The 13,679-nt window shown below is 45.7% G+C and overlaps 1 protein-coding gene across 5 annotated transcripts in view; it reads left to right on the forward strand.

The window, feature by feature from the left end:
* MTF1 (metal regulatory transcription factor 1) overlaps nt 1–12,872 on the forward strand; it is a 45,395-nt gene extending 32,523 nt beyond the window's left edge. For 3 of the 5 annotated variants that reach the window (XM_061184471.1, XM_061184470.1, XM_061184472.1), the window contains exons 8-11: nt 4,711–4,810; nt 5,537–6,132; nt 9,768–9,831; nt 11,203–12,872. In XM_061184471.1, the coding sequence (XP_061040454.1) occupies nt 4,711–4,810; nt 5,537–6,132; nt 9,768–9,831; nt 11,203–11,627 (1,185 nt within the window). In that variant the 3' untranslated portion in view covers nt 11,628–12,872. Of the gene's footprint in view, nt 1–4,710; nt 4,811–5,536; nt 6,133–9,767; nt 9,832–10,059; nt 11,176–11,202 lie in introns of those variants that run through there. The other 2 variants (XM_061184473.1, XM_061184474.1) reach the window with 2 other exon arrangements.
* Nucleotides 12,873–13,679: the final 807 nt, after the last annotated feature.

The raw sequence follows: 13,679 nt of genomic DNA on the forward strand, positions 1-13,679 counted from the left end.
AGGAGAGAACCACAATGGTGGGGGGTCCTGAGTTCTGTGTATAAGCTTTGTCCAAATCTCTAGTTGACCCCTGAAATGTGGGTGTGTGGGGCAGACACTTAAGCAGCCCAGCTGAGGCTAAAGAGCTGGACAAAGATGATAGCTGCCATCCACTGCAGGGAAGACAGAGCTTGGAGTTGGAGCATAGCCAGGTCAGCGGAATGTTAAAGCAAACACCAAATACGCTTCCAAGACGTGTAACAGAATCCTGCGTCTCTACAACATATCATTTGCAATGTCCAGGGTTATCCAAAATTTGTAAACATAAGACGACATGGGAAGGGACTTCCCTGGTGGTCCAGTGGCTAAGACTCCACCCTCCCAATGCAGGGGGCCCAGGTTTGATCCCTGGTCAGGGAACTAGATCCCACATGCCACAACGAAGATCCCACGTGCTACAACTAAGACCTGGTGCAGCCAAATAAATAATAAATATTTAAAAAAAAAAAAAAAAAAGAAGTCATGGGAAAACATCACCCCTATTCAAGAGAAAAGGTAATCTATGGAGACTGACCCCAAGATGAGCTAGAAATTAGAATTAGTGGGCAGACATTTCTAAGTAGCTCTTAAATGCTCAAGCACATAAAGGAATATGCTTGTAATGATTTAATAAATAGGAAATCTCAGCAGAGAAATAGAAACTATAAAAAAAAATGTTCCAGATGGAAATTCTGGAACTGAAAATATATTGAAATTTTAAAATTCACCGGATGGGCTCAACAGCAGGTTGGAAATGACAGAAGAAAGAATCAGTTAAATTGAAGAGAGATCAGTAGAAATTAACCAATCTGAAGAACAAACAAAAACATTAAAGAAGCACTTCATATGATTGTTTGGCGTATTCACATTTCAGAGCTAATGCTCTAGATGAAACTAATGCACTGCGTGGCCAAGATTGCCCTCTAAGCCACACAACCTAAAATTTCTGGGTATAATATCTCCTTAATCTCAAGAGATCGTATGAAATGGTTTAGGCATCCACTCCCTGGCTGGGGCTGTGACATATGACTGAGGAGCTTTCTGAAGCCCTGGGGTCACCAGGTGAGGAATCATATGAGGGGACATTGAGTACTTGTAAAAAAAAAAAAAAAAAAAAAGGAAAGCTTTTTCTGCCATAATTTACAGCAGCAAGAGAGAGGCCTGCTCTTCTCCCTTGGAATCAAATTATATGTTGTCTCCTTGTCACCCAGCATTTATCCCAGAATTGGAAATAGGCTCATTTTTAGTCTTTCAACTAAGACCACAGTTCCTTGAAGTAATAGGATTAATTTTGCTCTGCTTGCTTTAAAAAAAAAAAAAAAAGATGATGAATTGTTAAAATCAAATGATATATTTTTATGAGATCATCATTTTCCAGGTTCCTGGGCAGCCACATGCTTGTGTGTCCTAGGAGTGAACTTGGGCTGAAGTGCTGGGGAGTGGCCCGCTGGGCCTTTTGGCTCCTGAGCTTCAGGATCCATCCTGTTCCCAGACGGCTCAGTGTCCTTGTGTCTCTTTGCTCCAGGCCCCAGAGGCTTAGCCTGTTCCTGTCTCCTCTACTTTGGGGGGCACTTCCCACTCACTCTGCCCCCAGGGTTGTTGCCCTAAAGCCTGGTAGTGGCTGAGTCACAGTCCCCTCAGCACCTTCCTTTTTTCTTTCTTTTAATTAAGAAAAACTTTTTTTTTAAATTAATTAATTAATTAATTAATTATTTGGCTGCCGTTGGGTCTTCGTTGCTGTGAGCGGGCTTTTCTCTAGGTGCGGCGAGCGGGGGCTACTCTTCGTTGCGGTGCTCAGGCTTCTCATTGCGGTGGCTTCTCTTGTTGTGGAGCACGGGCTCTAGACGCGTGGGCTTCATTAGTTGCAGCACGTAGGCTCAGTAGTTGTGGCTCACGGGCTCTAGAGCACAGGCTCAGTAGTTGTGGCGCACGGGCTTAGTTGCTCCGCGGCATGTGGGATCTTCCCAGACCAGGGCTCGAACCCGTGTCCCCTGCGCTGGCAGGTGGATTCTTAACCACTGTGCCACCAGGGAAGCCCCAAGAAAAACTTTTTATTGAGGTATAATATACATGCAGAAAAGTACACCTGGATGAATCATCACAATTCATCACATCCAGGTAACCAGCACCCAAATCAAGAAACAGAACATTCCCAGCACCCCAGAAGACCCCCTCAGTCCCCCTAACAGCCATTACCTCTCCCTAAGGATAACCACTGTCATGACTTCTCACAACCTAAGATGAGTTTTCCCTGTTTTTGTGTTCTGTATAATTGGAATCATGTGGTATATACTCCTTTGTGCTGGCTTCTTTCTTGCAACATTTTGTTTGAGAAATTAATCCATGTTGTTGCATTTAGTAATAGATTATTCATTCTCATTGTTGAACAGTATTACACTAAATGAATATAATAGAGTTTGTTTGGTCGACTGCCCTTGGGCATTTGGATAGTTTCTAGTTGGGAGCCATTACCATAGTGCTGCTGTAAACATTCTTGCGCATAATCTTTTGAAGTCACACAGACTCATTCCTTTTTTTAACAGTGTTGTTCCTGATAATGATTCGTAAACAGGTAGAACAAAAAAAACAACCATGAAGGAGTTGCAAAGCTGTAATTATAGCTTAGTGGTAGTTGTTAGCTCACCATTTTTCAAAGTGGGTGGCACATCTTTATTGGGTTATAAAATAGTGGCTTCTAATCAACACTTTAAGGACATCAGTAGAATAGAAAATATCAGAAGACATTGCACATAGTAAGGATAGGATCTGCTTCATAGACTTTTGTTTCAGTTGTACATACAGATATGTATGTAACATGAAACATATATATATATATATAAAATATATTTCCTACTTTGTGTCATGATGAAAAGTTTGAAGGCACTGTTTTGGCCTGTGATTCTTAACTCCCTCTGCTAGAAGCTGGAAGCCTTGCTAGGTCTCTGCCTTCAGCTTCTACCATGCTGGCCATCAGCTTCACTGAGCTTCCCCTCTCATTCTACCAGTTGTGGAGTCATGCTAGAATAATTGGCCCCTCTTGGCTCAAGTGGGCAGTTCATCTCGGAGGCCCTCTAGATTGCTGGACAGCTCCACTCGCCGTGCTTCCGCCCAGCCCCAAAGAGATCCTTCCCCCTCCCAGAAGCCAAGTTGATGCAAAATGCCCTTAAAGCTCAAGCTGGCCCCAGGTCAGAGTCTAGCCTGAAGATAGGTTTTGTGCAGTCTATACCGTGCTTCTAAATTGTTTTCAGTTGCTTGTTTTCAATTATAAATCAGTAGGTTTCACGTAAAAGTCCAGGTTTCGAGCCGGCCCTGAGCTCTGGTGACCCCCTGTGTGTGTGTGGCCCGTGGCCGCCCTCAGCTGAGCCCGCAAGTGTGGCCCAGGCTTTGCCACAGCCCCTGCCCTCTGCTTCACTTCTTTCTGTTGCTCCCTGGGCTCTTGCACGTGGTTGCCTTTGCCACCCTCGCTGCACAAAATGCGAAGTGGAGGTGGGCTGCAGAGAAAAGAATTGCTGTTTTTCCCCTTCCCTTAGCTGAAGGGAAGCCTGGAGGTGGTGCCTATCAGCAGTCAGGCCCTCGGGTCACTAGGTGCTCTCTTTTGTTTTCTCATATCTTATTTTTTCATAAATGCCTCTGACCTTTTCTTAGTTGTAAGTTACAAAGAAACTTGCAATGACAAACAGTAGTGAGTCTAAGGCCATCACTATTGTCTGTCATTATGTTTCCTTATATTGTTTGATTCACTACCATGTGTACATATTAGAGTAGCATAGACATTGTGTAATATCCTTGGAAGATATTCATAATATGTTATTATTGTGTTATTATTATGTTGTTACATGAGAAAAGCAAGTTCCAAGTAATAAATATTATACAACCCAATTTTTATGTAGAATTTGGTCTTTTAGAGCAGGGGTCAACAAAATTTTTGTAAAGCGCCAGATAGATATTTTCGGCTTTGTGGCCCATACATCCCCTGTCACAACTCCTCAAATCTGACACTGCAGTGCAAAAGCAACCTAGACAATCCAGAAATGAACAGGAGTACCTGTTCCAATACAACTTTATTTACAGAAACAGGCATTCAGCCAGCAAGTCAGTTTGCCGACTCCTGCTTTAGAGTGTTTGAGGACCCAGATCTTCAGCATCTGAGACTTAGGGAAATAAATGTCACCTTGGGAAAGGAGAAGTTAGAAACAAGAAGCACATCCAGAGATCATTCTAGTAATTTAGTTTTTTTTAAAAATAGATTTATATATTTTTATTTATTCATTTTTGGCTGTGTTGGGTCTTTGTTGCTGCGCGCAGGCTTTCTCTAGTTGTGGCGAGCGGGGGCTACTCTTCATTGCGGTGCGCGGGCTTCTCATTGCGGTGGCTTCTCTTCTTGCGGAGCACGGACTCTAGGCGCGCGAGCTTCAGTAGTTGTGGCACACAGGCTCAGTAGTTGTGGCGCACGGGTTCTAGAGCGCAGACTCAGTAGTTGTGGCGCACGGGCTTAGTTGCTCCGCGGCATGTGGGATCTTCCTGGACCAGGGCTCGAATCCGTGTCCCCTGCATTGGCAGGCGGATTCTTAACCACTGTGCCACCAGGGAAGCCCCAGAGATTATTCTAGTTCTGCTGCTCTGTGTGCTCTCGTGGTGAAGACCTGCTTTCGGATGGCGAGCCTTACACCTTTGTCTCTGTCTCTGACACAGGGCCAGAACACTTTCAGCACACTTTCACCAGCAATCATTTTTGAACCAATGTTCCAGAAGTCAGATGATCCAGCAATTCAGGAAGATCCTCAACAGACAGGTTTGTTATACAGACTCTCTTCCTGCCCAAATCTCTACACTGGGAATGGGAATTCACACTTGTTGACACAGTGTAGATGTCAAGCACAGTGAAATATTTCAGTTCCTTTAATGAAGTGTACTTTCAGTGAGGGGTCAGAAAAGGATGGGCTTTTCAGTTCCATTCCATCTTTTTTTTCTCTACTTCCCTCATCAAGGGTTTACTTGAGGATCTACTTTCCCTGGACCCTCAAAAGAAGAGGGTCCCCTTTTCCAAAAGCTCTTGTTGGCTTTAAAAAGTGAGAGGAGTTGTGAGCTCTTTCTCCTGATGTGACACCTCCGTTCATGAGTGGGCAGGATCCACAAACCAAACTTCAGATGCGTAGATCAGATTGTGTTTGAATGAAAATCTGTCCGTGAAGCTTCACAGTAGTCAGAAAGTGTGTTCACTGATCATATGCCAAGAAAAGGATGTCTAATCTCTTTTCCAGAAAAGCTGTAGGACGCATTTTTTTATGGTTACACCCATACTAGGTCTTCACGTTAAGAAAGTAAGGTTGATCGTGAAGCCTGGTGCTTTGACTGGAGGGGTCATTAAATGAAAAGCAGAAAGCCAGCCTGCCAGCATTGGAGGAATCAGCTGTAACAGACTTCAGCTGTCTTTGGTGTAGCCCATAATGACTGTGTTTTTGTGGCTCATATAAGGCTTGGAATGTGTATATATATTTCTATTTCTTTTTCTTGCCAGCTGCCTTGATTGAAAATTTTAATGGTGATGCAGAGTCAGTCAGTGATGTTCTGCCATCCACAAGACATTCAGCATCTTTATCTATTCCACTTGTACTGCATCCTGGCATCTCCGAGCCACCCCAGCCTCTACTACCAGCCTCAGCACCGTCTGCTCCTCTGCCTGCTCCCTCCCTAGGAACTGGTTCCCAGCAAGCTGCATTTGGCAACCCCCCTGCTCTCTTACAACCTCCAGAAGTGCCTGTTCCCCACAGCACACAGTTTGCTGCTAATCATCAAGAGTTTCTTCCGCACCCCCAGGCACCGCAGCCCATCGTGCCGGGACTTTCTGTTGTCGCTGGGGCTTTGGCGTCAGCAGCGGCAGTGGCGTCAGCCATGGCAGCACCGCCGCAACCACAGAGTACTACTGAGCCCCTGCCGGCCATGGTCCAGACTCTGCCCCTGGATGCCAACTCCGTCCTAACTAGTAATCCCACTATAACCATCACCCCGACTCCCAGCACGGCTCTCCTGCAGCCCAGCCTCGTCATGGGAGAACAGAACTTACAGTGGATACTGAATGGTGCCACCAGCTCACCACACACCCAAGAACAAATTGTAAGTATTATGTGGAAGTGGATCCAGTGGGGTGAAGTGTATTTCCATGGGTGACATGTTCAGAGGCTTTTACTTCAAAAAGGAAAATGGCTGTCATATCCACCCTGAAACATGTCATTCTAACACTTAGTCATTTCCCCATAATCAAGCAAGTATAAACCCAGGAATGCTGCAGTCAGTACCTGCAGTGGAGGGGTCGGGGCAGAGAAACAGCCTTCAAGTTTACCTGGATATTTCAGCTGTGGTCTAATCCTGTCAGCTAGGACAGGAGAGCCTGAGAACATTTCAGGAAAGCGGGTTCTTGTCCAAGACAGAGTCCAGACTGGGATGAGGGACTGATGTGAGCCCATCAGATGGAAGCAGACAGCAGTAGCCAAGTCAGAGAAGTGATCTGTGCTCCCAGAGCAAACCGTAGAGCCATTTTCTACCAAAGTGTGTGGTCTTGATGACTAAGGAAATGACTTGGTCGTTCAATTGAATATATTTTGAGGGCCTGCTATTTATCAGATACCACACAAGATACTCTTGGGGATATGGAAAAGTGAAAAAACCACGATCTCTTTTTCATAAAAACGTATATTCTAGTTAAAAAGGCTAAAATGCCTAAAAGAAAGTTAACACTACCAGTAGGTAAAGTGTCAAATAAAAATGATGGTAATAAAAAATAACAATAGCTGTAATTTATTGAGCCCTTACTAATGTGTATAGGCTTACTGTGCTAACTAAGCACTTTTTAAAATCGAGGGTCTAACATGTGCCAGTCAGTACCTTAGGTACCTTATTTTTAGATTATACTTTTTTTAGGTTTTATTGAACAGATAGAACAGAGAATTTCCATACACTTCCTGCTCCCTGCCCCCGCCGGCCTAGTTTTCCCTTTTATTAACATCTTGCATCAGTGTGGTACATTTGTTATAATTGGTGAATTAATATCGATGCATTACTATTAACTTAAGTTCATAGTTTACCTTAGGGTTCACTCTTGGTATAGTATGGTTCTGTGGGTTTTGACAAATGCATGATGGCATATATCTACCATTACAGTATCCAGAATAGTTTCACCACCCTAAAAATCTCCTCTGCTTCACTTCTTCATCCCATCTCCCTCTCCCCCTCTCCCTAAGCAACCACTGATCTTTTTATTGTCTCTATATGTCTGTATCTCTAGATGTCACTCACCATGCTAAGTACTTTTTAATGATTTAATCACAACAGGCCTAGGAGGTAGATATGATTTTACCAGTGGAGAGCTGAGGCCCAGAGAAGTTAATTGACTAGCTCAAGGTCACACAGCTTACAAGTGGCGAAGCACAGACAGACCAATCCCAGAGCCCATGCTCTTGACTGCTACATCGTGCTGCCAGATGAGGGCTTTAGAGACTTAAAGGCTTGTTGGGTGGGCATACAGGTCAGGTGAGCCTTGAAGTATGAGTAGGATTTAGATGGAGAAAAGGATATACTAAGTGGGAGAAAGTCTGGGTGGATGTATGATGCAATCAAACAAACTGGAAAGGTAGGTTAGAGCTAAATAGTACTCAAATTCCATAAATGGGGTGGGTGCCAACCACCTCTGGAGGCAACCTAGTTCCAGTCTTAGGTGGCCAGAGTCACTGGAAGGGTCTTTTCAGCCTTATGACCCAATCAATCTGCCTCCATGTAGTTGGGTTTTCTGGTTGGTACCGTTGTTTTCATTATTCAAAATTATTTTCAGGGACTTCCCCGGCGGTCCAGTGGTGAAGACTCCGTGCTTCCGCTGCAGGGGGCGCGGGTTCAGTCCCTGGTCGGGGAACTAAGATCCCGCATGTTGTGCGGAGAGGCCAAAAAAAAAAAAGAAAATTATTTTCATTATTTTTATTGTTCATATATTTGCTGATGACTATGTACAGAAAGTGATCATACTTTCTCATTTATGATCGTGGCATTTTTTTCTTTTTTCTTCCAGTTTTATTGAGATATAATTGACATACAGCAGTGTATAAGTTTAAGGTGTCCAGCACAATGACACAAGTTTAGTGAGCATCCATCATCTCACAGAGATACAGAATTAAAGAAATAGAAAAAAATGTGTGCGTGTGATGAGCACTTTTAGGATTTACTCTTTTAACAACTTTCATATTAACCTACAGTAGTGTTAATCATGTTTATCACATTGCTCATTACATCCCTAGTACTTTATCTTTTAACTGGAAATTTGGATCTTTCGACTGCCCTCATCCAATTCCCCCTCTCCCCACCCCACCCCTGCCTCTGCTAACCACATATCTGATCTCTTTTTCAATGAATTTGTTTGTTTGTTTTGAAGTATGATTGACCTATCTGTGTTAGTTCCTGTTACACAACATAGTGATATTTCTGTACATTTCAAAATGATCACCATGTTAAGTCTAGTTACGATATGTCACCATCCAAAGATTTAGATACTTATTGACTGTATTCCCTGCACTGTACATTTCCTACCCATGACTCATTTATTTTGCAACTGGATTTTTGCACTTCTTACTCTCCTTCACCTATTTCTCTCTTCCCCTCTGGCAGCCACATGCCTCCATGTAGTTTTTAATCTTCTTTTCCTGGATCTGCCCTGGGGAACTACATGGAACAGCTCATTCCTTTTCCACCCAATTCATTTTCATGTATTTAAGTATGGGTCTCATTTCTCCATCATTATTTTATAGTGTCCTCTCCTGTAACTTAGCCAGAAGCTTTCACGTTCCTCCTAGACTCATCTTAGGGACACTTTTTTTCCTTAAAAGAATGAAAGATAAAGCCCTTTTTAAAATAAGACTTGAAGAAAGCAGAAACCCTATAGCCAGTTGAATCGGAAGTGTACTAAAGTGAGGGGTGATTTCTGGGCATGGCCCGATAGTCCTACTTGGTAATCATATAAATAGCTAGTGTTTGCTGAATGCTCACGGTGTGCCCCGGGCTCCACACACATCATCTCATTTCATCCTTTTGGGGGCCTTTGGGAGAGTCTTTGGTTGGCGTCCCTGTTTTTACAGATGAGGAAACTGCGACTCTAAGAGGTTAAATTACTTGCCTGACCTCAACAACTAAGTGGCCGAGCTTGGACTTGAATCCATGTGTGACTGAGTCCAGGGCCTACCCTTGAGCACATGCCCCCTGCAGCTTACAGCACACTGCCCAGGGCCTTCACAGGAGGTCTTCTGCCTGTGAGAGGGAGTCTTAGCCTCTTCTTAGCATGCAGCTTAGTCCTTGAGGGGAAAAAAGAACTTTCCAGTCTCCTAGAAGTATTGGGGGTTGGCAGGGAGTGGAGAGCTTAGAGGGGAAGCTAGCCCTGGGGCTCCCTCTGAGAAGACCATCCACGTGAGAAAAGCAACCTTGGAGGAGCCTTTGGGTGCACAGAACCTACTGGATTAGGCAGCTGGGAGACAGCCAAGGAGTAGGGAGGGGACAAAGCCGGCTACATTGTCAGCACTGAATGTCAAACAGTGCGGTGACCTCATGTCAGAGCACAAACAAAAACACCGCTCAGTACAAAAATCCCTGAACACTGAGGGTTTTCTGTCCTCTTGGATGACCATTACAACTGGGGAGGCTTTAGGCCCTTGGAGATCTGCCATATTTGAGTAGCCATAAATGTGATTTTTTTTTTTTTTTTTTTTTTTTCCCAGCAGCAAGCATCTAAAGTTGAGAAGGTGTTTTTTACCACTGCCGTACCAGTAGCCAGTAGCACAGGTATGAAATTCTGTGTTAGCTTTAAAAGGAAGTCAACTCTCTGGGCCTCTTGGGGCACAGTTAGTTAATTGTTGCTTTGCCCGGGATTTAAACATTTTTTAAATTAAATTTATCACGTTTGTATTATTAGAGTATTTAATATTCTTACAACTATTGAAAGTTACTGGACTTATAGCATAAATACCACATTTAACATTCTTTAACTAGTAACGGTTCTTTCCCTTTCAGATATAGCCTTTAGGAAATTCCCTGGTGGTCCAGTGGTTAGGACTCTGCGCTTCCACTGCAGGGGGCCTGGGATCGATCCCTGGTCAGGGATCTAAGATCCTGCAAACCGCACTGCACGGCCAAAAAAATAAAATAATGAAAAAACAGATATAGGCTTTAATGTAGCCAGAAAAAAGTCGGAATCACAGTTAATGCTAAAGAGAGCAGCTGTTAATTCACTGGACTCTTTTCTAATTACAGTAATGAAGAAACAGCATCTGGGCCAGAGACTCTTATAGAGCTAAACGGTCCTTTCTCTCAAACTCTTTATTTTATAGATTAAGAAACTCAGGCCCTGAAAGATTAAATGAGTCCCCCAAATTCATAAGTGAGTTTGTGGCAAAGCCAGAGCACTAGGTCTTGGGCCTCCTGACTCCCTCCCATTCTGTTCTCTTAGCCCCTTGGTCTCTAGCTCTTTTGAGATACACAAAGCCTGTGTGAATTCAGAGTGTGCATCTGCACAACACACATATGCAAAAGAGAAGGAATGTGCGTGCACGCCAGGCTGGCTGTGTGTCTGAGACGGGGCTGCAAAGGTGAGCGGGATGCCCTGAAGGAGGTCAGAGCCTCTGGGGCAGGCGGGGCTAAATGGCCTGGTACAGTATGGAATAGCTCTGCACACGGCAGCTGCCCTTGGGCCGTCCCTGAGGTATAAACCTGCCGAAAACACTGCCTGGAGGCGCTGGGAGAGGAGGGCAGTGAGCTGGGTGCTCAGAGGCAAGAGTAAGTTCTCCAGAAGAGTTTAGGTAGAAAGAAGAGCCCCTGAGCCCAGAGCTATGAAGAACGTGCAGGAAAAGGGAGGCATCCACCGTGGCTGGCGTGGAGGGTGCCTGCGAGAGGGGCCGGAAATGAAGCTGGAAATACAGGGTGCATCTAGATGGTGTGTGGCTTTTCTGTCTTGGAGGGGATGGGGAGTGTCAGAGGCTTCTTACTTGAGGAGGAACGTGGTCCAGTTTAAAGCAGAACCAAGCCTGGAGCATGGCACGGCATCCACCCTTTCCATCGTTCCTGCCTCCGTGGCGCTGAGCTAGTCCTCCACCCTCCCGTCCCTCTTGCCCTTGCCCTGCGGCTACTTGAAGAGCAGTCTCTCTCGCCCTCTCGCAGGGAGCGCTGTACAGCAGATCGGCCTCAGCGTCCCTGTGATCATCATCAAACAAGAGGAGGCCTGTCAGTGTCAGTGTGCGTGCCGGGACTCCGCCAAGGAGCGGGCGGCCAGCAGGAGGAAGGGCTGTCCTTCCCCTCCCGCTCCGAGCGCCCAGCCTCCGGATGAGCCCAGCCTGAAGCTACCACCGCAGACTTTTTCCCCGCCCCCGATCCCCCTGTCGTCCTCCTCCGCCGCATCCTCTTCCTGTGAGCAAAGCAGACAAGCAGTGTCTCCTTCAGACCCTCAGACAGAAACGTTACGTGCCATGGATATGTCAGAGTTTCTGTCCCTCCAGAACCTGGACACGCCGTCCAATCTGATTCCCATTGAAGCACTACTGCAGGAGGAGGAGGAGATGGGCCTGACCAGCAGCTTCTCCAAGTGAAAGGCCCAGATGTGCTCACCTCCAGGAACAGAGGCCGAGCAGGAGGCAGAAGGTGCGATGCCTACCGTCATGGGGTCAGCAGTTTGAAGGAGGAAGAAATCTACTGTTTGAAATCCTCACCTTTCAGACATATTTTCTTTATTCATATCCCAGGAGCATCCATTTTTAAGGAACTGATCTTTGGAGAAAAAAAAAAAAACAAACAAAAATGGAACAAAACAAAAAAAAAAGCTAAGTTATAAATGAACTGTTTGGCTGCACTGTATGTCACTTTTGCTTATTGTCATGTGAACGTGGAAATTAAGGTTACTCGTATGCATAAAAATTCTAAATGAAAGGGTGTGGTTTCCATCAATCTGATGCTGCCCATCACTTGCACTGGGGTCTTTGTAGTCTGGGCAGTAGAGTTCAGCGTGTCGGGTGTTGCTGCTCCTTCTCTGTCTTTTGAGTCTGAGGCTGAAGCTTGCTTGGAAGGCCAGACCCTCACTCCATCAGAGAGGGAAGTGGCAAAGGCGGGTCAGACAGCCGTGAGCTGGACAGGGATCAAGTGAGATGGTTTCGTTGTCTGCGCTTGGTGTTGGTGGAGCTCAGGGTGACCATGGCAGGCGTCATCCTGCAGCCCAAGTGGGCAGCTAAAAGCCTGGCCCGAGGCCGCGGGGACGGTCCGCTTCCGCAGGGACCCCAGGCAAGTTGTTGACTGCTCTCTGTCCATGACGCATGTGCAGAACAGGCTCTAGTGATGTGATCACAGTCTTTGCCTTCGGGTTCTCTCTTTCTCCGTTGGTTGCCAGGGCTTGCAGATCACAGTGAATTTTTCTCGGGGAACATCCCTGCTTTGTCCTAGAGTGGACATGTGGTTTATGGCCAGTCGCTGGCTGGTGGTCTGCCTTCCTTGAAGGGTATCTTCTTCCTCAGAGCAGAAGAGCTGCATTTTGCTGATCGGGAGAAGGTGCAGCTTCACAGGAGTTCTGTTCAGGCGGCGTGTCATCGGCAGGCCGGGTGTCCTGGTTCCGGGTTCCAGCCAGGCTTTTGGTTGCCCCCTCCCATCTCCGCCCCTCAGCCCTCTGGGTTTTGCATACAGCCTAGTACAGTGCAAAGAAGGATGTGACTTGCTCAGCTTAGTCATATGATTTCTAAACAAAAAACAAAAAAAGAAAAAAAAAAACCCACAAAGCGATGATCTTCTACTCAGGGTAAAACAAAAAAATTCCCCTTCCACCAAAAAGCCTGAAATGTTGCAATAAGTTATCTCATTTGGAATGTTTCATTAAGTTGTATTATAGGAAAAAAATTTTTTTTGATTTGTGTATAGAATTATATCCATCTCTCTGCCTTTGGCTCTGAGTCAGTCATTGCCTCTTAAAATAAAACATAAAATACAATCCACACTAAAATGGAAAGTTTCTCTTAACTGGCTATATCAATGTAGTCATGAGTGCTCCCCCCACTCACTGAGCTCAGAAACTAGGCATGGCCCAATGTCTAGACTAGGCCTCTGCCTCCCAAGGGCCCCTTCCCTGCCTTGAGCGAGGGGCAGGGTGCCACAAACAGGGCTGCCCTTCTGAGTCAACGATGTCGGGCAGAAAGCAGCCGTAACTTGCCTTCCTTTCCCAGTCCCTAAGGTGGAGAGATCTGTCACTCTCCTGTTCTCTGCGCCATTACTCAGGGCCAGCCAAGACAGTATCCAGAGTAGATCATTTACCTGGGAGCCAGAGGCCCTGCCTTTAACAGGATGTTCAGGGACAGATTTGGACAAGAGGGCAGTGGTGGTAAATGTTACTGCCATGAGGAGAAATGGGCTTAACTACAAGCAGCTGGTGGTTTCTCATTGCAGGAGTCTAGTCGCGAGAATCGGGTTTTTTTTGACCCTCTGCACTCTCCTGTCCAAAAGGCTGGTGGGTTCTGGCGGCCACTGGCCTCAGCAGAAGTTGATGAGGCAGGAAGGACCTTCCATTACCGCAGTGGTTCATCTTCCTGGAAAACCAGCTGCTGAGCATGGCCGTCTCTGGGCCTTGCACCCATAGGAAGCTTTGCGGTAGGACCCTGGCTGTT

The sequence above is a fragment of the Eubalaena glacialis genome, chromosome 3 (assembly GCF_028564815.1).
Source record: "Eubalaena glacialis isolate mEubGla1 chromosome 3, mEubGla1.1.hap2.+ XY, whole genome shotgun sequence".
In the NCBI taxonomy this organism is placed as follows: Eukaryota; Metazoa; Chordata; class Mammalia; order Artiodactyla; family Balaenidae; genus Eubalaena; species Eubalaena glacialis.